This window comes from Brienomyrus brachyistius, chromosome 6 (genome assembly GCF_023856365.1).
Source record: "Brienomyrus brachyistius isolate T26 chromosome 6, BBRACH_0.4, whole genome shotgun sequence".
NCBI lineage: Eukaryota > Metazoa > Chordata > Actinopteri > Osteoglossiformes > Mormyridae > Brienomyrus > Brienomyrus brachyistius.
In genome coordinates, this window is record NC_064538.1 from 12,422,159 (window position 1) to 12,449,417 (window position 27,259).

The 27,259-nt window shown below is 45.2% G+C and overlaps 1 protein-coding gene across 1 annotated transcript in view; it reads right to left on the reverse strand.

Annotated features, from left to right (window-relative positions):
- fgd1 (FYVE, RhoGEF and PH domain containing 1) overlaps positions 1-27,259 on the reverse strand; it is a 39,338-nt gene that overhangs the window by 4,855 nt on the left and 7,224 nt on the right. The window contains 16 exon segments of the mRNA XM_049017744.1: positions 503-649; positions 1,192-1,350; positions 1,945-2,073; positions 2,179-2,280; positions 2,385-2,415; positions 2,689-2,768; positions 3,384-3,476; positions 3,863-4,009; positions 4,555-4,613; positions 5,328-5,466; positions 7,860-8,016; positions 8,144-8,382; positions 9,524-10,235; positions 10,520-10,700; positions 10,797-10,824; positions 10,826-11,010. Coding sequence (XP_048873701.1) covers positions 503-649; positions 1,192-1,350; positions 1,945-2,073; positions 2,179-2,280; positions 2,385-2,415; positions 2,689-2,768; positions 3,384-3,476; positions 3,863-4,009; positions 4,555-4,613; positions 5,328-5,466; positions 7,860-8,016; positions 8,144-8,382; positions 9,524-10,235; positions 10,520-10,700; positions 10,797-10,824; positions 10,826-11,010 — 2,588 coding nt within the window.

Genomic DNA, 27,259 nt, shown 5'->3' on the forward strand with positions numbered 1-27,259 from the left:
ACTGCTAGAAAGAGGAACGTATGGTGATGAAGATTTATGCTGCAATGTCCCCCTTGGCTCCAGGTGGCGCCAGTCATGTCCTTGAAATCCTAACAAAGCCTCAGTCCCTGCATCACAGCTGACTGAACCTGACCTGCACCTCTCTCAGATTTGAATTGTCTGAAATGTTTTACGCCCAGAGCACAGAGAAAATTACCAGAATGAACCGCTGTCGTTTTCCCCAAAAAAGAGAGATGTCTACTAAATCAGCACTTACCAGAGGAATTATGTTTATGTCTATTCCAGATAGGCACAAACAAATCATGTGTAAATGTGACGGTGTTGAAGGGAAAACTCAAGAACCTTTCGCCTCTATAATGGCTGACTTTGGTTCTCAGTAAGTGGGCAACTATTCCTTGAGGCTCCTGAAGCACTACAGCCACAGCTGGAGCCCCAAGAACATAAAGAGTAAGAGCACATAAATATGTTAAATGAGACGTCTTAAATGCCGTCTGCCTCTTACCTGTGGGGCACCATAAACGTATAGAACCAGGGGCTCGTTCTCTGGGACGACAAACCAAGCTTTCTGCCAGCCGCGACCACTTCCCTTCTCCATGTGATGCAGGAAGCTGCACAGCACACTGTTCTCAGCCACGACAGAGGCCTGTTTCTGCGAGGACACACACACACACACACACAGTTAGGCTGGCACCGACGTCTCTTACACTGCTGTCCTGGAGCTCCCCGCTCCCTCACAGTTTCAGAGGCTATGCGAGGGACTTCGGTCAGTCCTACAGTGGGAATATCGAATTCTGTGCGTCTACTGAAGTGGCTCAGGGGATGGAATTGTGGCTAAAGGGTTTCAGTATCAAATTCCTTGGCAAGTACAAACTCATGAACAAAGGTTAACTGAAGTGCCAAGTCAATTTTTAAATGGATACAAAGAGGAAAAATCCATGTACATCTAAACAGCAAAAAAATAAATACTGGCAGTTATCTGATGTTCCAACCAGTGCCACTAGAGATTTAGGGCCCCATGAAGGCATATGATATTGGGCCCCAACGCAGACCAATCTAAATATGTTCCAAATTTTTTAGGGCCCCTGTCACTTTGGGCCCCTTGAAATTGTCTTAACTTCCCCCCATTATGGTGCTCTCTGTTCCAACAGCCCACCAATTTGCATTGTGCCTCTTATCAAGACAGCGCCCTACCTCCAGGATGGACCTGCGTCTGAATGTTGACTGTGTCACGCCAGCAGGTGAGGGAGGGACACCGTGCAGGGCGGTGTAGCAGTCCACGCACACGCGGTTGGCCCGGTTGTTGTCATACAGCAGCCGGGCCCGGAACTCAGAGCACTTCCCGCAGACCACCTTAAACCGAGAAGATAGCAGGATGCTAAACACCACAGTAGGTATTTTCTTATACAATACAATACCAGTCAAAAATGTGGACACAACTACCCAAAGAAAGGTTTATTTGTAGTATTCTTGACATTTTAGAATAATTATAAAGACATAAAAACTATAAAATAACATATATGGAATGATGTACTGACCAAAAAAGTATTAAACAAAAATTTGTTGTGGGGAGGTCTGTGGGTTGGAACTCAGAAGGTTGCTGGTTCAAATCCTGTGGTCGATAAAGTGATGCCACCATTGGGCCCTTAGCCCCAGTTATTCGATGGACTGACTGACCCTACTGTCTCCTCTACGCCAGTTTCATGTGGTGGCCTCCTAGGATGCTTTTCCATTGGTCCTGAAGGAGGCCCCAAATATATGCTGAGCACTGATTGGCCGCTTTTCCTTCACTCTCTGGTCAAACTTCTCCAAAACCATCTCCACTGGGTTTAGTTCCGGTGGCCAGGTAATATAATGTGACACTTAGTCACTTCCTTTTGTAGGCAGCTTGGCCTTTTGTAGGCCTACTTTACGATGTCTAGACACTTTGTGGCAAGAAAGACATACATGACCGCAGGCCTTGCAGTGGTGACGCCTCTTGGTTATGGAGTTGAAGGGCTCCTGACACTTCATGCACAGCGTGACCTCCTTTTCCCGGATGGGTGTGGGTGCTCGCTTCCCCAGCTCTGTGCTGTTCTGGGGGAGGGAGGAGGAGCAAGCACGTGAGGACGAGGAGGCACCGAAACCTGTACGGAGAGAAGTGGACTAATCTACTTATTACACGCCTACTGTCACACTAACCGGTGAGTTGGGGGGGGTGTAGTCCTCATCCCGGAAGGAGCAGTTGAGAACCCGGAAGGTTTCCAGCGTCTGTTCGTGCCTCTGGATGATGGCCTGGATAGCCTGAGAGACAGACGGGAATCGTGATGAGACGTCGGCGCAAAGGAGCCAGCAGGGACAGACAGAAGGGAAAAAATATTACAGGAAATATGAGAATAAAAAACTACCTGGATCCAATCTTTCTTCTCCTCTTCCGTCCTATGGGGAAAAAAAAAGTTTAAGACCGATAAAATGGTCCCAGGTGCACATGTATGGAAAGGCGGTAATAAAACAAACTGCCGTGGGCTTGCTGTGCTGCCCTGAGTGGAGCTCCATGGCTGTGAGCACGGCAGTGGGCTCTAGCCACATGAGCCCAGACTGACCTACACTCCTCTGCATCTTTCACCGCACTGTAAGTAGACGGTAAAACCACAGCTACTGCAGGTCTCTCCCACCCAGCCTGCCAGTACTTGGGGCTGGTCCTCCACTCACCTGGCCTGTAGTTCCAGGGAACGCTGCTTTCCTGACACCAGGAATGTCCGGGGCATGTTCACTCCACCAGTTTCCTTCAGCTGAAAAAGGCACAAAGGAAGTGACCTCACTATCCTCCCTGTCTCCAGCAGCTTCGCCAAATGCAGTCCTAATATCACTGGAACGCAACAGAGAGCATCAGAATTCTATAATGTTAGCACGCCCAAGACGGGGAGCTTGGAGGAGGTGGGTCGGCCAGGGCCCTTGGACCCCCAGAGGATTTTGTTCTCCCCCCTTGGGAGTTTTTGGTTCCTATCCTCTGCTGTCATCTGCTTTATTTCTTTTTGTAATTCAGTTCTTTCCCTGTTTTTGAATTATTGCGTACAAATGACATAGGAATGTAATACACCCTATTTAAAGCTCCTGGGGGTGACTACATTGTGAACGGCACTGTATAAAATTCAATTAAATGGAATTGAATTGAACCAAACTGAATTGAACTGAACTGAACTTGACTGAACTGAATTGAACTGAACTGGACTGGACTGAATTGAATTGAGCTGAAAAGAAGGTGCCTGCATACTGCATACATCAAAGGCAGTCAGGCTGTGTGGTTAAAAGCATCCCTGCTCATACATCTGGAAACTAATTCATGGTGATACATAATCCAGATCAGAATGAAGTAAATGGAAAAAAATAAGAAGTGCAAGACATACCTCCATGCCATCTACGTCGATCCTGGCTCTCACCCCATATTTCTGTCCAATCAGCCGCAGTTTAGGAACGCAGTACAGTAACCTGTCATTGAACTTCAGGGAAAGACAGAAGTTACCGAAGGGTCTTTGCTGGAAAGCAATTTTCCTGCTACCTGCAGCAACACAGTAACTTTGATGAGTCTGCAGTAATGAAGACACCTGCAATGGGCTTGATTAAATGTGCAAGTGTTTAAGTAATAAACAGAGCTGAGTGTTGGCTCAGTAACAAACAAAGAGAGTGTAATTTCCACTCTTTCAGTACAACCACATAGCAACACTCCATTGAGTTGTTGAGATCATCAGCAACCGTAATGGTACAACTACAATTAACAACAGATAAAGGTACATCCATTAATCCATCCATCTTCCAACTGCTTATCTTGCACTGGAAATGGAATATTTACAATGAATGTGTAAAAATGGAAGTGATGTTTACTCACTAGTATGAGGTATCTATCTTGCGATGTCCCATTCTTGGCTGACAATTTGAGGATGTGGCCCTCTTTAATCAGCTCATTGGTAGGGTTAACAATGTCCTCCTCTCCGCCCAGCAACTCATACACCTTCAACAGCTTGTGCATTCTCTCCTGTTGCACACACACACAGGGCAACACACTCTTCAAGCTAAAAACCCTGGGTCAGGAACCCTGAGAAATTATCTGTTTTGCATTTGGCCTTTTCCAGCTCTGCACAAGGCTGCAATCTACATTTCCTCCTGTGCCTTAGAGGCTGGCTGGCTTCTTAGCGCACAGTGGGTCATGTAGAATGCCGCCAGAGGGCTTTTACAGCTGGCAGCCAAGGTCTGACTGAAGCACAATGTGAGCTAAAGCGCAGAAGTCATGCTCCAAAAAAGCAATTTCACCAGCTGTGCTACTAGGAAGCCCTGACATCTGCACACAGGAATGTAGGCAAATGAAAGTTTCACATGGCCATAGATACACACAGATGGAGGTAAAATGCTCCTATAAAAACACAGGTAAGTATCACCTGTAACCAACTAGAAAAGGAAAGCCAGGTTAAAACCGTGATACTGCTGCCCGTCATGAACCCCTCCCAAAGAGCACTGGTTTCTGGTTTTGCTGTGGGGACACAGGGGAGCTGCTGTGGTTTGCCGGTGGTCGTGTCCACTCACCATCTTCCTGATCGCCGCGTTGGAGTGTTCGGCGGCAGTCGCTATCAGCTCCAGAGACTCTGCAGGGCAGGAGACACACAATGTAACAGTTTCCCCAAGCTGATCCCAAGCAAGTCCAATTATGAGCGGTGGCACCCATAAAGACCCTGCGGCCCAGGCAAACCCCTCCATAATGTACAGTAAGGCCATACAAAACCTGTGGGGGGGGGGGGCATAATGTGCTCTGGCAGAGAGACACAGCACATATAGGCCAGGGCGGGACATGGTGGGACAGGGCGGGATGGGACAGGACGGGACTGGTCAGGACAGGACGGGATGGAACAGGACGGGACAGGGTGGGACAGGATGGGACAGGGCGGGATGGAACAGGACGGGACAGGGTGGGACAGGATGGGACAGGGTGGGACAGGACAGGATGGGACAGGACGGGATGGAACAGGACGGGATGGGACAGGGTGGGACAGGGCAGGATGGGACAGGACAGGGCGGGACAGGACGAGACAGGGCAGGATGGGACAGGACGGGACAGGACGAGACGGGACAGGATGGGACAGGGCAGGACAGGACGGGATGGGACAGGACGGGATGGAACAGGATGGGACGGGACAGGGCGGGACAGGATGGGATGGGACAGGACGGGACAGGACAGGGCGGGACAGGACGGGACAGGACAGGGCGGGACAGGACAGGACGGGACAGAGCGGGACAGGACAGGACGGGACAGGGCGGGACAGGACGGGACGGGACAGGGCGGGTTGGGTGGAGACACTCACTCTGCGCGTCCTTGAAGTCGTCGGCGTCCTGCGGCAGCCGGTGCAGGTAGTCCTTGAGCAGCAGCTCGTAGCGCGGGATGCGCTGCACGGGCTCCAGCATGTGGTGCTGCAGGGTCAGGTTCCCACACACCGCCTCTTTCTGCAGGACAGGTGGAGGCAGAGCATGAGGCAAAGGGGGGCGGCCGCAGCTCCAAAGCAGCGCCAAGCACAACACACAAGCACGTCATATACCAGTAAAGGGTGACACAGCACAAAACTATACCCCCAGTCTCTGATGGGGCACCCCCTACAGTATAAAAAAGGAATTTTATCTCTAAGATTAACTCTAAGACGGCATGAGGGCAAACAACTAGCAGCCATGGGCAGTAATAGGGCTGCAGAGCATTCTGAGGAAAGGCTCTGTTGGTATACTCCTGTATCTGGGGGGAGTCTCTGTTGGTATACTCCTGTATCTGGGGGTCTCTGTTGGTATACTCCTGTATCTGGGGGGAGTCTCTGTTGGTATACTCCTGTATCTGGGGGGAGGCTCTGTTGGTATACTCCTGTATCTGGGGGTCTCTGTTGGTATACTCCTGTATCTGGGGGGAGGCTCTGTTGGTATACTCCTCCACCAGAGGGAGGCTCCAGCTGACCATCCACCTCACTATACTGGATTTTGATCAAGCAGTCTCCCTCTTAGCCTCACTGCAGGCGGCTGCCGGAGTCCGTATGAAGCCTAAAACATGCGTTGTGCTGCCTTCAGCCACCGTCTCGAGAGGGAAAATGGGGAAACGCCAAGCTTTTCTCTGACTCCACAATATTAAAGGCGAAACAAAAGTGAGTTCATACGCTACTGAACACGACAGATGGGGCACTCTGCACGCATGAAGGGTATTAATCAAAAATAATAGAATTTTTAAAGGCTTCTCAAGTGGAATTATGCATTTACGCTCTATACCAAGATGAGTAATTTGAAGTATGTCAAAAGCAACACAATTCACTTGTTAATATTAAAACTGAATATGAAAACAATTTAATGACAGGTCCCGCATTGCCCACAAGCTACACAAATGGCGACAAACAGCATATCAGCCTTTCCACACAGACTGTGTGCTGCATGCTGTCACTCATCGACACCTTTCACCCTGGATTTCCACTTTCATCACTCAGCTCACTGACAGCTCAGGAGCGCATCTAATTTTAGGGCAGAGCTACGGACAGGATGCGATACGGATACCGGAAACTGCAAGTATCACGCCGTGGGGCTCAATGTGCAGTGAAGGCGTTTCATCGCGCAATACGATACCGAAACAAGTGCATAAGACAATGGTATTGATCAAGTAGCACATTTTACATTTGGTTTCAGGGACTCCTGTGGTTTCCTGATGAAAATGTAGATAGTATTTAAACAGTACAGATATGCTGTGTAATGCTATCCCACCTGCACCAGGAAGATGTAAGGCACAGCAGTTAAGACACAAGCTGTGGTGACTAACTGCTGTTGTGTGGCACAGTCAGAGGAAAGTGACACATACCGAATGCAATTAAAACAGCAACAAAGATAATAACATGTTAGATAAAGCAGGAATAAACGGGGATCGGGAGCATGATGCTGTTCTAAATAGTGCCAAAAATTACACCCATTTCAAATAAACTATGAAATTACAGTCCTCACTCCAGATTTGCTCATCTGACATTTGTAGTTTCGGTTATTCGCAAGCTGGCAATGGGACAATTTTTGGAGCTTTACTGAAAGATCGCAGAAACTCACAGACGACGTGCAGGCCAAAAACAAAACTGAAAATGGATCACATAAAATCATATAATTTATAAACATCAGTGTTACATAGTTTTTTTTGTGTAAGTGCATACTATATCTTTAATATCAAAAGTCTCAGGGTGTGTATGCTACACATCATTGTCTCAGCATCTAGCCTCACTCACGTGTTAGCTGTCTGTGACTGTAGAATCTCATGTTTACTCGCTATAGCTTTGTTCAGTATTACTTATTCGACGCTAATTTTGCATTTTTAATAATGGTGTGTATATTACATAAAAAGGTCTTGATAGGAAATGACATTGGAAATGTAATTGGACACGCAAAGTGTCCTACAGTAAACAGTAGTACAATAAACAGTACTGTTTATTTGGCAATAAACAGTCTTTTTTTACAGTTTAGGCTGGCAGACTAAGAGATGAGTTGAGGTTAGGGTCCAAGTATTGTTTGTGAATTTTCACATTCGTGGGGATCTTTCACCCCAAACCTCGCAAATGTCATGGGTGACTGTAATGTGTTTTATATGAAATGTCAAGATTCTATGAAATCATTTCAAAATGCACATACACCTGTTTTACTTTGGTTTAAAAAAGCTTGAAAATACAAAAGGAAGGGAAAGCAGTGGAAAATGTAACTAACACCACAGCTGCAAAGAGCCTGACAGGCCGGGAACCTTGGCCTAATGAGCCTTGGAGGTAATTCACAGTGGTCTCGAGTCCGAGTAGAATGCGGACGTTTAACAGCGAGGCTCAAGTTGCCATGACAACAGCTCCCACCTGAATATCATGGATGATGGCTTTGAACTGGGAAGACCGCTCCATCCAGGTGTTGACCAGCTCCATTGCCCGGTCGAAGTTCTTCACATATTCCCCATACATTTTCAAGAAGGGAGCCAATTTCTGCAGGATGTCCCCAATTCGAGGATTCAGCTCCCTGGAAATACATAAAATTCATATCAGCATCTCGCAGACATATACAAAATATCCCAGTGGGGTTTACCTAAGAGAAAACATAAGCGATGAGCAATGGAAAAAATTAAGGTCCCAGTCGGACGTCTCACCATTCTTCCATTCGCTTTTCTAGCGCGGGGAGCAGGAACTGCTGGTGGAAACAATAGATGGAGCAGATGTTGGAGAAGATGCCCATTACCACCTCGCAGGGGAATGAGCTGCGCAGCCGCGCCTCCTCCATCAGCTGGGAGCAGAACACCTGGTCGAGGAGGTGCAGCCTGGACACGTAGGCCTTCTCCGTGAGTAGCAGCTCGTTGGCAATGTTGAAGACCCTCTGCTGGATGGATAGCTAGAAGCAGGAGACACACGAGGCAAACTAAGGAGCCTGTACAGGCGTATCATCACAGCACTGGAAAACTGACCTGTAGCCATCTTTGAAAAGACTAAAGGTTCACATGCTAAATGATAAATATGACACTACATTACATTTCTACAATTAAGAAAGAGGTACATACAGAATCTCTAGATAAACCAGAAAAGGGGCATCAAGTTGGGGCATAACAGATAATCCAGACTGAGGATAAACATTATATTAAACATGATTATGCCAAACACTCCTGCCAGGATGCAGTTCAAACTGTAACTGTGTTGTGAGCTGAGAACTGGTTTTAATCCACCATTCTAAAATGATTAGTCCCATCTAATTACAATTCCAGAAGAGCAGAGAATCTCCACATGACCCAGGCAAACACTGCTTTTAACTGGGACATTTTTTTGTGTGCAAAATCACTATCCAAAAGTGCTAACCTCTTGTGGCTGTTTAACCCTGTTCACCTATCTTACTTTTCTTGTGTGATTCTTCCAAACATTTTCTGCTCCTCACTTAACCAGAAATATGTCATGTTTCATTGTATTGATAACTCATTGATTGATGCACAATGATGCTCTTCGCGGTCCTACGCTCATCCTTTTATAGCATTACACATCTTGCACGCTGGCCTCTTGATTTCCCTTACTGGGCTGTAACTCAGCTCCCCCTGCTGGTTAACCTCAGGTATCCCTTCACGGCCACATGAATGTTGTGACACACGTTTCATTTTCCAGTCAACAGCTCTTCTGTTTTCTGTCTGTTTTCAAACCACACAAGTAGCTACAGCATAACCGCTTAGGCCATAGAGGCATATCAGTTTCGATAATCATTTATTTTGAAGAAAAAACAATAAATTTGCCATGGTTTGTGTGCATTTGCTAGTCTGTTTTGGAAATGCATACGTGTTACTGAGAAAGAGTGACAATTACATTGAAAAAACAACAGGCATCCAACCGCAAATGCTGCTTAGACTCGTAATAATTATTTATTGTTTATTTACCAGTTGTTTCGCGCCGCTGCATAACTGCAGAGCAGCACAGCCACTGCATCACCCTCTGGGTGCCCTTAGGATGCCAGTAGGCAGCCCAGTCCTCCCAGTGCCTAATGGCAGGCAGCTCACCTCTGAGGAGTCCTGCCTTTCAGTCTTGGGGAGGACCAAAGGCTGCAACGCGGTGGGGGTCAACTCGCTCTCATCGCCGCTGACCTCCTCCATGTCGCTGTCCCCCTCGGAGTCCCTGGCCCCCTCAGCGGAGGCCGAACCCACACCCTCCGCTGCCTCCACGCAGCCACAGAAGTGGGCAGAGGAGATGCGGGGCAGGGGCTGGGCGGGGCTGCAGGGACACGCCTCCCTGCTGTGGAGGACCCGCTCCTCATCGGCGGCGAAGCAGAGCTCCTCGCTGTGAGACGGCGAGCTGATGCTGTCGATGCCGCTGTCCCGGTTGGCCAGCTTGCCGTCTGCCTGTGAGGGGGGCAGGGAGAGCCGCGGCTCCGGGGGAGGGTCCGCCTGGCCGGCCAGCAGCTCCCGCATCTCCAGCGCGTCCAGCAGCTTGTCGGAGACGCTGCAGCCTGACTCCAGAGAGAGCCGTCGCTCCAAACAAGACGCACCCAGGTCCTCCTCTTCCTGCCCATCTTTTCCCTCTTTCTGCTCATTATTGTCCTCCTCCTCCATCGTTTCCGCCACCTCCAGCACCTTGCCCGGTATCTCCTGAGGTTCCGGACTGCAAGTGGGTGGCTCCTGCTGCAAGGGGGTGGCCTCTTCTGCTCCAGACGGCGGCAGTTTGGGTGTGCAGACGGTGCCCCCAGTGATGTCTGGCACCACGATGATCTGCTCTCTGATAAAAAAAAAAAAAGCATAGCACAGGAATTATGTATATACCCCAAAGCTGATTCCACAATAAAGGGAACTAGAATATTCAGGGGGAATTTAGCTTTTTAATTTTTAATGATTCAAAGCAAAGCCTTGGTCAGTGTCTGGCCACAGGTTTCCTTTCATGGATATTAAGAGGGGTGTAGAAACGAGAGCGCGTGGAATCCCCTCCCAGAATGCCCTGCTCCGGCTGGGAACGAGCAGCATTCTCCTGGGAAGACAGTCATACAGCCCACCTGCACTGTTTACCTTTCAAATTTCTCAATGAGCGAAAGCACACAGGAGGGCGACAGGGTGCCCTCGCCACGGGCCAGGGTGCAGCGTGCAGAGCGGGGGTCCGCAGGTAAAGGGCGAGAGGGAGGTGGTGGGAGGGGTTTATCTGGAGCTCTTGGTCGACGGGCGCTTTGTAAATGAGGAGGCTTCGGTGGCACTGCAAAGAGGAATGAAAGCCGGCGATTACCACCCATCTGGATCAGCATCACTGAAACAGACGTGCACTGAGGAACCCGCTGGGGGAGCGGCCTACCTTGGGGTTTGGGGCCAGGCAGGGGGGGGGCGTGTTTTGGGAGTAGCTGCTGCGGGTTCCGCGGGGGTCTTCTCATTGGTGCCATTGCAATGGCGGGGTCCCAGTGGTCCAGGGTCCGAGCAGAGGCGCTGGGGGGTCTCATCGCTCCCAACACAGGGACCTGGCTCCAGGGAGAGGCTCTTCGTCAAGAGCCTCGGACTGGAGGAGGAAGAACCTGGAAGGAGAGGTGGGGGCTGAGCTATTCGCTTTGTCCGTCTCTGCACAGTTACTTCAGATGCTTGACAAAGCAGGTCGAAAATAAACCTGACACAATAAACGTCAATGTGTATCAGCATGATAGCTAGACTCTTAACCAAATACACTATAGGTTCTCAAGAAGTCTTACTTCGAATTTATGATGAATGTGCAAAACTGACAGGATTTTCCATAGATACCCACATCAATAACTGAATATGAGGTCCACATCCGCACATAACTTGACATAACTATACCTGACAGAAGGCTACGAGGATGCCAGACTCACCCAAATTAACTGTGAGACCCTTTATTTGAAAGCTGCACCCAGAGCCTCTGGTACTGAGCACACAGTGAATGGACTACAGTATGAACAAGAGTATACAATTTTCAGAAATTGTGAACCAAGAAGCACCTTGACGGCCTGTGAGCAGCAATATTTCAGACTCCAGGTGGACAGATTCACGTGGGATCGTGCTGCTGTGAGCTCAGCCAGGAGCTGCAAAGCTGAGGTGCAGCACACACTGTAAGGATGTGAAGCTTCGAGCTGCAAGGTGCTGCATAGGTACCCTAGAGGCTACTGGGTTACAACTGAATGTGGTTAGTAGGACAGTGACAATGTGCTCAGTAGGTCAGCATACTGGAGGCGTGGTCTATATGTCAACAGATTCAAAACCCAAAACCAGAACTGCTGCGGTACCCCCCCCCCCCCCCGCCCCCCCAGACTCCTACGTCCCCTGGGAGTCAGGAAAGATAAAAACACTTCTGTTAAAAATGACTTTTACAAAAAACAAGCATGGAAAACCAGAACATGTCTTAAAGTGGCATCGACAGGTCATCCAGTAGGCTAGCCTGCTGTCGGGGTGATGTTGCCGTCTTTAGAAGACCCAAGCCTATCCCCCCACATGGTCTTAATTGGTTCCATATGATGACACTCGCACCCATTTCTCCAGGCTGGGGGTTTAAATGAGTTCCACATGTTTTTCTGAACTTGCTTTAGTGAGACAAGCTAGTATCAGCAAACCCAGGCTATTTCGGGCTCAGATTTGCCTTTCAGTTATTCATGCTTATTTATTTAAACATTAATTTATTTCACAGAGGTCAGTAGAGCATGCAATCATCAGAAAGACAAAAGAGAGACTTTGTTCTATTTGTAAGACACCCTCTGTGCTTTGAGGATTGAAAGCACTACACACATCTGCAGAGTGGCAAACCTCAATGTCACTATCCTTTGACATTTAAGGAAAATATTGGACCAATTCACAGTCACATAATAAGCATCGTCCTCAGGTAGATACTGTGATCTACAGGTTAAAAGAGTTTAAGTTCCTTCCCCTTTCTGGTAAATTGTTTCTGCAGAAACTAATATGAATAACTAATAATTAATATACTTTAATGACCAGAAGAACAGGCAGGTAGCCACATGTGAAAACACACCTGAAATGTACATGGGTTTTGAACCAAGTAACCCAGGATTTTTATATTTTAATTATTCCAGTTATGGTTCATTCCAGTAAAACCAAATATTCACTGATAGCGTGTTGGTTTATCGAGATCTTTTCATGGTTCTAAAACCAGAGCTAAACGTAGTGAACATGTGCTCCTCTTAGCATTTTTCCCACCCTATCAGGACGACCGTTACAAACAATGAACAGCTGTGGCAAAGTGACATCCATAAGAAAACCTGAAGAGAAGTTCTTAAGACTGTAGGTGAACGCTCAGCAAACACAAACGTAAGAGCAAGCGACTGTTTCAAAAGAGCGAACAAAACTGGGAAGAGACAGGAAGATGATAACTTCCTACAATCTATTAAAATACTCTCTTACATGCATAAGAACAGGAAACAGCTCCCTGCCAAAAATAATACATTTAATAGACTACTGTCTATAAATAAGAGGAAAATATTTACATTACATTACATTTTATTTATTTTGCAGATGATTCATGGACAAGCCAGAGTGGATCAGAAGGTCGGGTCAGCCGGTCCCTTAAGCAACTAGGGTTAAAGGTCTTGCTCAAGGGCCCAGCAGTGACATCACTCTGCTGGCCATGGGATTCTCAGCAAATTCATGTATTATTAACTAGCCGCTTGGCCAGCTTTGCTATCCAAAGATACAGTTTTATTCCATCATACTTACATAATTAACTGGAGCAACATATCTTTGCACTTTGCGCAAGTGTCCAGTGCTAAAATTGCAAGTTCATAACATTAACCCCTGTTACAGCTGCTGACCTAATGTTTTGTGCATATTTATTAATATGTCCTCGTGCAAATGATCAATATTGCACAAATATACATCCTTCAGTTCCCCCCTGGATGTGATTTCAAGCCACTTGCACATACACTGAGGACAAAACAAGAAACAGTGTGTGGCCAGAAATCTAACTAAAACGTCTCTACAGGCAGGATGCATTCAGTGAGCAAACAGGCTTATGCCTGAAGATCCACTGCAGCTGATGATGAAATGGTTATGCTTATATTTTAAGTGACAGTGGGAGGGACCCCCAATATGGATGGTCCAATAGGAACCCCCTATATAAATGGTCCAATAGGAACCCCCAATATAAATGGACCAATAGGAACCTCCAATATGAATGGACCAATAGGAACCCCCAATATGAATTAAGGCAGAAAGAGCAAAGCAATAGAAAATTCCCTCTTTCTCTCTGGAATAGTTCATTCCAAGTAAGAAGCTTAATCTTTTATCTTAACTTAGAGGATTCAAACATGAAATAACATTCTATGCAAAAAATGCATATCTATTCCATTATGACTATTCAGATCAGAGCACTGAAAATATTATTGGGATTGGTTAAACAGCTTGAAATAGCAGGAATTAAAAACTGACCTAATCAAGCTCACTCTGCCGTTTGAATGCCTGATGTCCTTCAGCAAAAAGTTTCTGATGCAATTTTCATACCTAATTCAAGAGGCAGGTTGTAATGGAAATCAAGGTATTTCCTTAATTATTAAAGAACATCCGTTTGAACTCAGAGACTGTCAAGCCCAACTCTCAAATCTATGGCATCTTCTTGACTTAACAGTTAACAGAGGATGACCTATTCAATTCTGGCAATGTTACATACTGACATATTAAAATAACCAATTTGACTTTCCAGACACTTAACACAATCTGGGATGTCTAAACTTACTGCTATTGCTCTCGAATATGACTGTAATCTACAACTAATAGCATATACAGAGCAATTTTAAAATTAAGAACAAGTCAGCCAGAAGTGGGCCATTCAGAGGCCACATGCTTTGATTAACATACACATGATCAAAGGACTGATTTTGTAAGGATGGCAATTTTAATGCACAACTGACACAAATGGCCACAGCTAACAGAAAGGTGGTGGAGCACTGCCTCCCTTTGACACCATTTACCACTTAGAGAAGAGCCCCAGGTACCAATCTGTCAGAGAACAGGAGCCCAAAGTAAACATCAGTCTCTACGACATGTGAGTAGATGTTCAGTTGGAAGTATGATAGCTAGATGGGTTGCAGAGAAGAATGGTTTCGAAAATCACCCGGGAAGGCATGAGATTTGCTATTCCCATGATCTGTCTTGATTTTCAGCCTTCCTTGGTTCTCAACTCCCTCTTAACACTTTAGTCACTCACACGGGCAAGTCAAGTTAGTAAAAGACAAAATGCAGACCTCCACTGGTGTGATTTTAAAATTTTCACAGTTTTGAACTATTTTCTATACAATGTACTGCCCACACACTAAGATGATTTTCTGCTGTGAAACATGTAAGCACTGTTCCAGCTTCATCGATCCAGTACTTCCCGTGGAAATATACTCAGCCTTTTGTTACAATAACTGAAAAGCGTCAAAAGGGACACATTTAGCTGCTATAGCCTCTAGCAGCCGGAACCAAATTCCTTGTGTGCCCCAGCACACTTGGTGAATGAAGCTGATTCTGCTACTTCAAAATATTAGGGCTGACCGTGCTGTCAAACCAAGCAACACAGATGAGCATGTCTCTCATGTGTATATGACCTTCCGTTTGAGGATGACAAAATTATACGCTTGTGTTCAGGGCGACCAGTCTGACACACCCCCTAAACTGCATATCCAAGTGGGTTTATACACCTAATAACACAAACCGTTTGCCCACAGACTGATTTTTCAGGAGCATTATAATAAACAAATATCCCATTAATATCAGCCTAGCTAAGCACACCAAAAATCAGACACACACCTGAGTCAACCTACTGAATCCAAGCCAAAGATGAGGTCCAACATATAGCCTGGAAATAGCCCATCACTCTCAAGGGAATCGGCACTATATGTGCGATATCAACTGCACATTCAGGCATTAATTGTCATACTAGTAAATCACAAGATTAAGACAGTAATAGGGAGATTAAAAACAACAGGGTCAGGAACTGCAGAGGACTCCTTCGTACATGGATTTGTAAATCCAAGCGCATATAACAGCGGCACAATCTTAGAGTTCATGTTTTGAAAATGATATTCTGTTAGTGTTATTTCTATTAAAAGCTCTGGGGTTTTATTTGAGACCATGATTTTCTGTAGAATGGAAATACGAAAGAGCATCAGTTCACTACCGGACAGGCTTCATCCTTAACACAGTACATACATGCAAAATGTATCCATGATCCGCTGCACACACAAGGAGACGCATAGCACGGACATACAACATGCGGCAACCAGTTTGCTAGAAATCATCGCTTCTCAGTAGCTTCAGTCTGTGCACAAGAGGTACATATGTATTTTACACTGAAAGACAAACACAATTATGTGAAAAACAGTCCATTGCCTTACCGAGGAGCACACTGGATTTATCCATGTACATCGCGCAGCAAAGCACGAAACCAGTCATTAAAATAACCGAACGGGAGACACAAATCCCCCAATCGCTTAAAAGACAAAACGGGATTTAAAAACGATAGTATTGTGTCTTTTAAAATACAACAAGTCCGTCTGTTACCATCCGCAATAAATGCGCGTTGAAGAAAAAATGCGGCATGTTTTAATAAAGCAAAGCTTTCCCTCGCCAAAACGCCGGTTTAGCTGAGAGCATCCTCGCCGGCACGCCTATCACAACGGTAGGTGTCTCTTCCGTCGTGTAAAAGCCTCGGTTTTACCCCCTGTCTTTTGATCATGCCCAAAAATAAACGACAAAAATTCACGGCGTATTATTGTCTCCGGACAACAGGCTCGAGGATGATTAAATGTCCCTTTTTCAAGCGCCTTTCATTAATGGATTATCCGAAAAGACGGACAGCGTGCGATCGTGGCAGGCAGTCTTCTAACACATAAGCAGATCTCATACAATGACCCCGACCACCGCCGCCTCCCTGCCGTCCTCATTAATCTGTTTCCGTTCGTCTCCTTCCCAGTCTCATACCTGGGAATCTCGGACCCCCCCCCCCCCCCATTTTGGTTTCCTTGACAACAAATTAAAGACTGTGTTTAGCTCTTCATTGATTGAGACGATACTTGAGAATACAAATACAGTAACAAGGAAATCCATTACATCCTGTTGTAAACCGGCATTATTGTAACCCATACTCCCAGAAAATATAGCTTTCTTCCAGTAACAACATCAGGTTATAAAGCTTTCCATGCATCAGCAGCAATGGATCATACGAGCCATTTATGTTGTAAAATGTAAAAGCATTTTCCATTGCGCAAATAATTAAGCAATTACACTGGCATTAACATATACAAGCTGAATATACGGCATATTACATACTTCATGTATTGAGAAATATCCGCATATACGCAAATGTATATTTTTTAAAAATAAGTTCACATGTATATTTCTATATGTACATTTTAATTTGACACTTAAATTTGTGATGTTTCATTGCAAAAAAATTAATAATGTCTATTAAAGTAAACCATTAAAAATGACCCAGTACGTTTATGACAAACTGTTTAAGAAGCCCTGCCCAGCATCGTTAGATTAATACAAAATATGAGGTCCTGTCCACGCAACCTTTTATTTAAGAATCTTTACTACAGATAAATATGCATATGCATAGTCTTTCAACCTGAAAGAGTTTTAGTTCGATATGTTAAATTTACTAACTTTCATAGCCCAGTTGATTAATAAAATGAATAAAACCATATGCTAATGAAAAACATTAATAAAAACATCCCACAAACTTGGACTAAAGAGAATGAAATGTGTCCCAGTAAGAATAAAACTAAAAGCATCTTGCATGAGATTCTACATGAGGGTTGGCCAGTCTTATCCGCAAAGGGCCGGTGTGAACGCAGGTTTTTGGGGTAACCTTTAGGTCAGCTGTTCAAACCCAGATGTGAGGACTCTTCAGACAATCAGTCCTCTAATTAGTGACCTAATTAGGGAGTTGCAGTGAAAACCTGCATACACACTGGCCCTTTGCGGATAAGATTGGCCACCCCTGTTCTACATGTCAGTTACAGCAGCGCCTGGCCCTGGTCCCAGGAGGCCACATGTGGGTCCTGCACACTTTCATTAGTTTCTGAAACAGCATATTACTCAAACAACCTTAATACAGAAATTAAGAGCTGAGGTTCAGCAAAAGGCAGCTTATTTAGTCGCCCACAATGCCTGATCTGTTAAGATTGCTAATACAGATAATTTAGACACAGCTAAAGAGAGTAAGTTTAGCAAGTAAGGTACCTAACTAACGGACATACAAGCCATTTCTGTAACTATGTGCGTGTGGCTTGTGGGTTTATAAATTACAGTGTAAAGATACTTTCCATACGGGTTCATTCTAAAATCAGAATGAAAATCTGCAGAAAAACAACTTAAGAACTGAAAGTTTAGTCTGAGCCATAATAAATATAATCTTCCATTTTCCATAAATGAAATTTAATCTCTGAGGATGATGGAAATGTACAACAAGATAATGACTGATATCATACTACAGATATTAGTCAGGAAACCTTGGAGCCATGCTGCACCAGAAAACTCAGCAGGCTCTTGACTTACAGTAGGAGCCGCACTTTTTATTTAGGCTAATTTGCAAGTAAGTGGAAAATAATTAGATGGGGCACTTAATGGAGCCAAAAATGAAATTGGCCAGAACATCCTTGTTTGTGACTAGTGCCTTGGGATTGGCGACAACAACTCAAACCCAGAGGCCTGGTCCTGCATCACCGGCAAGGGGTAGGAGGGTCTTAGGGAGGGATGCTGTTACGAGAGCGCCTCCTGCAGGACATCGGAATTATCTCACAGTGTCCTTATTAGGAATGGAACCAGCCAAAGACTGTTTCGCTTTGACGGTTTACTGCGATTAGACAGTTTGCAACTTCAAAATAGCTGTGTGTTTATTTTTACATTTTAACTGTCTGTATGATGCCTATATTATCTAAGTTTTTTCCCCCAATGTGGTTGTTTGCTGGGTGTGAACTAAACTGCACAGGGGGCTAAACAGCCAAACAACAGATCCTGCGCTCTTAAGTTAAAAGGGAGAAGTTCAACAATGAAAAATACTAGATATTTCACTTTAGATTTTTAACAATCATATATATATATATATATATATATATATATATATATATATACATATATAGCCATTTAAGTTCGGTCAGCACAGTTACAAGTAGTGAAGTGGAGAGTGAAGGGCAGACAACTGCAGAGCCAAACGAACTTGGCTCAGGGTGAAGACTATCGCTACAGAACGGAACAATATTGTGATATCAGTCACCTTTGCGCTGTTACGCGTCCCAGTGATTTAACACTGGGACCCCCGCCCCGAAATTGTATTTCTTTATTTTTTGTAAATACTTGAAGTTTTGTTTTTGCGTTAAACGCACATATACCGATATTGCATTAAAAATCGTATCTCAAAACCTCTTATCTATCCATTGAGGCTGTTTGTAAATCTTGGGCCAGATATTTAGGATAAAATGCCTTTTTGCTTTAAAAAGGTTGCCGACCTCTGATCTATACTTAGTTATATGACTATGTAATATTTACCAGGTCAACGTGCCAATCCGTTGTTGGGCTTGAGGTTTTCTTAAGTGATGAAGGGTTTCTGATGACCTTTGGACAATCTTTGTTGCTTATTTTTGGTAATTGATTTCCAATAATAAATATATACATTTGCAAAAAGCAATCATGCCTTGCCAACTGTAATATTGACAAGAATATTAACACCTGAAAAAAATCCCTTAATGGTAAATGTTGAATAAATTCATGATTTAATTTGCGATTCATTTGTGATTAACTATGGACAGTTGTGCGATTAATCACGAGTAAATATTTTAATCTATTGGCAGCCCATATATATATATATATAAAAGGCATATATATATATATATATATATATATATATATATATATATATATATATATATATATATATATATGGGCTGGCAATAGATTAAAATATATATAATATATATATATATATTTTATGCCTATAGAGACGGTTTAGAGAATCACAGCTCGTAATTCTGGGATACATGGTGTATTCATGGCTATGCTTGCATTTTCCTCCCTTTCTGGAATATCCCATAATATTATCCTGGATGTTACAAGTCCTCATGTCCACACGCTGCTGACTTTACACGGTTCCGCTGCCTGTGAATGAGGATACTGGACACAGGCTCATCGCTTCCCCCCTCTGCCTCCCCCTCCTCATTTTTCCACCCCCGCCGGGTGTGTAGAGTAGCACCTCCCAGCAGCCCTGGCGCAAGCTGCCCACTCTAAATGGAGAGATTTACCCCCCTGATTTCCCCCGAGACGGCGCCATCTGTCCAGTGTCACTGACGCCGGTCTATTACCACAGCACATACACACACATATATGCACACGGTGACATTGTATGGCGCTGCGATGTAATGGCGGGTTTCTTCTGAAGTCATTCTTGTTATGTAACAAGGTTAGCACTATGCCCAGAAAACTCTCAGAAGTGATGCGTCAGCAGGCAATCATAAAACAAGTTAAGGTCAAATAACCCTAATAATGCTAGGGGAAGTCATGGCTGTTTGGTTTCCAGTGCACAATGACCCCCCCTCCTTCCCATTCATTCCAGGTCATATGCAAAACTCGAAGCCCCCCCCCCCCCCCCCCCAGCTGCTCATTGATCTTTTGATGCCGAGCAGTCAGCATGGACTGGAGGTTAAGTGAGGCTGCCACTTTACATCGGGCAAATTCATGCTGCTTCTCAGCAAATTTTCACACTACGCACTAGTACAGTATTTATGCTGCATTCAGCCCAATGACATAATTTTAATGGCAGTACAAGTCAAATCATTTCCTTCAATGTGCAGAGCAATTACAGCTAAGGTGATAGATGCTGATTCAATAAAGGACTGGTTAACACCTTCTAAAACTTGGTTAAGAGGACTTAAGAATACATTTATTAATTAGAGGGACCTCTCATTATCTAATCTTAATTCAGTTCACAAAACCTACTCACTAGGTGGACATTTAATGAAAATTAATTGCCCAGTAATTGCCGTGTTATCATTTTTAATTGGTTCCAGAGGTCAAGCACCCTAAGTTTGCAGCCCTGAACATTAATGCCTGTCTCCTGTAAACACTCAGGTTCAGGTCCACATCTCAGGACTGACACTAGAGGAACCACACTGAATGCACCAAAAGGCATAAATTGTTTTCCTCATGTATATCAAGACTGATATAACGAAGATATGGCAATCTTAATCAGAAATGTCCACTGGGCATGTGGGTTTTCGCTGCAACTCCCTAATTAGATTATTAATTAGCGGACTGATTGGCTGAAGAGTCCTCACAACTGGGTTTGAACAGCTGACCTAAAGGTTACCCCAAAAGCCTGCGTTCACACCGGCCTTTTCTGGATAACACTGCCCATGCCCGATATAAAACATCCTAACCCCTTCAGGATAAGGTTCTTTGCTATCAAATCCACACCTATCGTTATTAATAATTTATCCCCGCTGTGCATTAAATCACAATGTATTTTCACTGACTCAAGTGTTTTAACATTTTTAAACTGACAATTCAGTTCTTATCTCTGCATGTCATCTCCCTGCAGGTCACCAAGACCGCAAACTCACGGCTCAGTTTCTTGCACTATTTATGACGACGGCATTTCAGGAAAGAATCTCAGGAAAGGAGGGGAAGTCCCGCTCTTGCGCCGCGTGCAGAAAGGCCTGCAGATGTCCGTCAGCATGGCCCAGAGAAGGCAGCCTTGCTGCCCTCTCACAGCTGTCCTCGAGACCATTATAGCAGAGCTGCCCCAGGCAGGGCGGAGTGCAAGGCTTTTTTAGTTACATGTGTAACCTCACATGATCATCAGCGGTCCATTTCCCACTATGGCAGCCCAGTACATACCAGTACAAACCTGCCACGCGTGTAGATTATGTCTTTTCCATCAAGCGCACACACAAAAAAAAAACAAAAAAAAAGGCTGACCGATTTTGGAAAAAGAAAAGAAAAAAGACTCGCAGGCAACCTTCTCTATTTCCAGGGCAGTGATAAACATCAAAGACTCCTATCTGATTTCCCCGTGCCAGGCATCTGCAGTTTTGAGGTCGAGGGGCTTTTCAAGGCTGCCCCATAATTTTAACCCCCACTTCCCATGTGATGAGAAACAAAGCCAACACAGTGATCGGCAGAGAAGGAGCCGGCCCGAGGTCTTGGACGCTAAGTGGCCTATAGCTAACGAGGCCTGGTCACTGTCCCAGGGCGCTGATGCATACAGCTGCCGTGTAAAAGGGACAAAGCTGAAATAAAAGTGTGTAAATCTTTGAGACCATTGGGTTTAAAGCTTTGTTTTCAAAAGGACTCGTCTCCTTCATGTTTTCATTAAAAAACAAAGACTTTGTTTTACTGTATGGGGATTGAATCAAGGTTTTTTTTTTTAATATTTTTATGAGTTACTTGACAAATGCTTTCCCCCTAATGCAATGGAATGAATGTGTCTGATTAGTACCATCCATCCATTATAGGTTATACAGTGGCGGGTCGTAATAGATCCTGTTTCAGGGAGGTAGTTGACACCCTGAACAGGTTGCCAGTACATCACAGGACACTCACACACAACCACACACAAGTTCAGAAACACATGTTCACCTAACTGTGTGCTTTTGGAGTGGTTATAGGGGGACAGGGGACTGGCCAGTGCCCCCATGACAACATGCATGCCCCCCAATAACCCCCAGAAATATGCATGCTACTTGGGTCTGAAGTTAATGTATTATTATTATTTACATTTATATAAGTTTGCTCGCTGGGAACATAAAAACACAAACATAAGCACATTATCCTGACAGACACTTAACATGGGTGCACCAAGTGGTCGAGTCACTTCGGTTGGTGATAAGTTATAACCACAGAAAAAAAATAATCAAGGAATCTTGATGGAATCTTGTGGAAGCAAGATAGTCTAAACAAGAATTCGGCGTGAGCTATTTTTTAAAAATGTAAAATGTCACTTCAAATAAATAAAAAATCGGTTTTATTGTCTTTTGATTCTTAGTGCTGGCAATATAGTCTAAGTACCACTTGGAGGACATTGAGGTCAAATGTATCTGGCCACCCTAACTGAACAACTGGCCCCAGTCTGCCCACCCCCCCCAGGTTGAAATGGTCTAGTCCCCACTGCATGGGAAGAATATGCAAACACAGACCCAGGGGTTGGGATCTGAATATCCAAGGTGGATACATTTCACTTAGGTAACATCAGGCAACAATCCACAGTTCATTTATGCTAAATGTTTTTGCTTGGCAGTTAACTGAATGATGCAGTGATTGTCATTACTCATTTGATCCTGGAAATCCATACCAAAGCGCGCACATTCATCATTTCATTATGAAATCAAACTCCACGTGCAGCTTGATAATGTTGTTTCTGGCCGTCACACGGCTTTGTTCACGGTTGACCTGTTACCTGTTTACGTTTCAATCTCGCGAATCACATTCACGCATTAAACAGCGGCTTTTTTTAAATGTGGTACAGTGGTATCATATTTAGGATTTCCATCTGTTTTAAGGATCATTGGCCACTAATACAAGGGATCCAGCTGGATTCCCGTGTTGCACACCTCCTTTCACGTTCCTCTCATTGGGTGTCTCCTTTTCAGAAATTAGCAGCAGGATGTTGGGGGATTGTTGAAATGTCAATCCAGGGGTTTCTGGGCTGAGAGTGAAGAGCTTCTGCTTATGCAGTGCAGCATTTCCAGGGGTTACACTGGAAATGTCAGCTAATCCACTTAACCTACCAAACATAGCTGGCATGAAGCTTAAAAAGACAATGGGACACATTACGCCAGGAATGGACAATATTTATGAGCATAAAAAGTCACTTAGGAAATTACACTTCTTTCCATAACTTTGCTTAATGCCGTTCATCCAGTTAATGGAAAATGGATGGACGCATTAATTCGGTGTCTAATACTTACAAAGGAAGGAGACTGGTGGCCATGTTTCCATATAGAACAGACGTCATTTAAACTACATTGGCCAGAAACCATTTTAAGAGGTCCTTAACAATGCATTTTAATGAGATTTTATAAGTGACTTAATAACTGTCTGTCTGACTGCGGCTGAATGTGAATGCTCCCCTCCCAAGAATAATATCCCATTCCTCCAAGGGTGGGCAGGGGGATTAGGTCTCCAAGGGTATCTTTGCTGACCACCGCAGAAATGCCTCCAAGAGTCCAAGAGGCATCAGCCCGTCCTGGGAGACACTCAACCCCCCCCACCCTACCCCCACCCCTCCAGGCAGCTGCTGAATAAGGGAGGCTCCCCCCGAGGACTCTCTCCATCTCTGAAAGCAAAGCAGGGGGGAGATACACACTGTGGGGAGCCCATCCATCTCCTGGATTTCCAACACTGCCCGCTTTACAGACTGCAGCCAGTCGATGGTCATTCATGCACCGGCAGACTGAGAAGCGCCCTCATCAGCTGGGCTGCAGGATGCGCCGCCTGCATTCTGCATGCATTCTCGAGTTCTCCATTCTCCATGCTGCTTCTATTGACGTCTCTGCTGTGGAAATGCAGGGACCGGAAAGACAGATCCAGGCGAGTGAAAATGCAGATTTTTCCATGCACTGTCACAAGTGTTTAAAATATCTTAACCAATTCAAAGCTGTGTCCCTGGAGTTATTATAACAGCGTGCCTTTGAGTGATTAAAACTCGCCTTTCACGATAGGCTAAAGCTCCCCCCACAGTCCTTCTGGAGTGATTAAAGCCATGTCTCTCTCACTCTCACTCTCTCTTTCCGCTGCCACGTTGTCTGTGGCTCCCCGTGGCATGTCATTCCCACACACCAACACACTGACACACTTTCTCACCTCCCTCTCCTTCTCGGCCATGGCCTGACCGCCACACACACACACACACAAACAGGTTTGTAATTATATCTTTGTGGGGACTCATTTCTATGAGGAAAACCATAATCCCAACATGACAACCTAAACTCCATATCCAATCCTAACCTTAACCATAAGTAACCGAACTAAAGAGGAGACTTTTGCCATTTTTGGTTTCTTGATTGCATTCACAGATCTTTGTGGGGCCTTGAAAAATGGTCCCCGCAACATCAAAATAAGTTTTTATCGCATTGTGGGGAACATTCGGTCCCCACAATGCAATATAAACATAATCCACACAAACACACACACACATACTCAAGCTCTCCATAACCTTTTCCTGGCTGTGCACAAACAGCAGAGCTGTTATTCAGTAGGTAGCTCACCCCCACTGACACTGTACAAACAGCATTTGGGGGGGGGGGGGGGGGGTACCAGAAGCATCTGGTGATTGCAGATATGTAAATGTCTAATTCAATCAGGCATCCCTTCCATAAGAGCTAATAGCAACGCTGTGCGATCAAAGCTTCAGTCACAAACAGTGCAGTATACTAATCAAATCAATTTCCCTTCAAGTTATGGCTCCAAAATAATTATTCACAGTTGAATTTTCTTAATTGGTAAGCTGACCTAAGTACATCAGCACAGAGTGACTGATATCCTTCCATCTATCTCTCCAATTTGCTCATCTTCAGACCACCTCTCGGGGGCGCCAGACCACTCCTTCCATGACCTCGTTCTGGAGGATCCCCAGGTGTTCCCAAGCTAGCTGGGACAGGCAATCCCTCCACGGTCCCTCCACAATATTTATCACCATCTAGTGCCTTTCACGTTGTGGTTTAGACCCTTGCTACTGAGCTCCTGTGGGACGCTGGTTATTTACTGTAAAGGTGAATCTTCTGCAGGGTGATGGGTGGCGAACATAAGGCTGCCCCCGCTGATGGGGCAGGGGTCGGGCCAGCCGGGGCTTGGGGATCAGAGTGTGGGTCTCAGTCAGCCGTCAGAGTGGTTTTATGGGAAGCCAGGCTGCTTCCAGACAGCACTGACAAGGACGCCTTCTTCAGAGTGACCTGCAGAGGCGGACAACGGCAGCCAAACACCCGCATTACCCGAAATATCGAATTACCAGCTGCATTTAAATAAATGAAATTAGGGTGAGCAGGGAGCCCATTCTGAGGGGGGTTTCCCACACAAACAAAGAGCGCGGCATGTTCCGTCTCCTCCCCCCTCCATCCCGTCACATCCTGGAATCCTGCTCAGATCTCCTGCTCTTCCCTTCACACACCTCTCTGTGCCAGGCAGCTGGCTGACTGGGACACGTGGCCGGCTGATCGCTCGCTCTCCTCAGCAGCAGCTGCTAAGAGTGTACAGAAGTGATAAGGACAGCAATGACACTCTCAGGACACCCCGCGGAAAGACGCGAGTCCTGAGAGCAAGATATTGGTGAAGGAGTGTGGGAGCTGGTAAAGGGGGTATTGACGCCACACGCGAGGAAGGGGTGCAAGGTTGAGGGGCTACTCAGCCACACGAGTGACACGCGGGGCTATTTATATGCGCTGGGCTTGTGGCACGAATGGGGTGCTGCATCTTCTCCTGTCTTGATAGTGGTCGCACGTCCGCACCCGCCGTTCACACCATGCGCCAACAAATCACACTTTTCCCCTAATTCGATACGGCGCTCCTGTGTTTACTGCCTCCCTGGTAGTTCACTTGGACTGCAGTTTTCCTTTTGGGCTGAAGGCCAGGCATGAACATGGTCCAGCACGGCCCACTCTGAACCTCTCGAGTGCCACATATCAACAGATTCCTTCAACCTTCAGTACAGGCCCCATATTTCTGTACGAACCATTAACTCATCTGTTCTGGTTTTTACAAAAACACGTGGCTTTGAACTGAAGCTTGTACAGACACCATGGTAGGAAAGACTCACCAACATGTGTCCGCAGGTGTGAAAAACCTGCACATTCAGCTGGGGGGGAGGGGAGGGTGAGATAATGCCAAACTGCACATCATATGTTTACACAGACTTCCTAAGCTTGGACTGAAATGTGGTTTTATCTCCTATAACATTTTACTACTGAAGTCTGAAGTATTTGTTAAAGGTTTCATTAATTTTCCTCTTGACGAGACACTGGGGACTGGAGTGTGGCAGGATGGCTGTGATGTATGTCGCCATGTGAAAATAAAGCCCGTTAAGGTTTTTCCTCCTTAATTAAGCAGCATGTGCATTTGTTAATGAGGCTCCCATCCTCCGGTGCCAACCTAACCACTAACTGGTGGAGCAGACCTTGGAATAAAGGAAGCATGCCAAAGCTAAGGACATCTAAAACATAAAAAAATCAGCTTAATCAAGGTCTGTGACCTTTCACATTTCTACTAATGCTGTGGAAAGAGACTCCAAATAAGGGGGGGCGGGTTGGACTCCAGACTGTTACTGGAAGGAAAAATATGGCAATAAAACCATCAGTGATGCTTCCAGATCCAAAAGCGACTGATGGCTTGAGCATATTGTGGGGACTTGGCTCCACACGTTAGCTTCTTGCTAATGGAATGTGGATATAGATTTCCAGAGAGTATAAACTGGGGTTCTGCCATGTGCCTAATAGAGCACATACTGTAAACTACTGAGCATCGCGCAATAGGCTGCGAATTTGCGTGTTGGCACATTGTTCTGGACAGGATGTGTTTCTAGTCTAAGAAACACCACTTTAAGTACAGAGAGGTGTAAATTTTTCTGACTCCTCTTTAGATTTACCAGTCATGCTCTAAGAGTTAAACTGACTCACACACACTTACACACACACACAAATTTTTCCCCCCAAAAAGGACTCAGACACGTTCACTAACAGTATGGGCTGCTTCTGTGTAATCTAATCTCTCTTCCAGATGGCTTTTATAGAAGTATGGGGGCGTTTTTTTCCAAACTTCTTAAAGGGTATGTCTGCTGTTTTA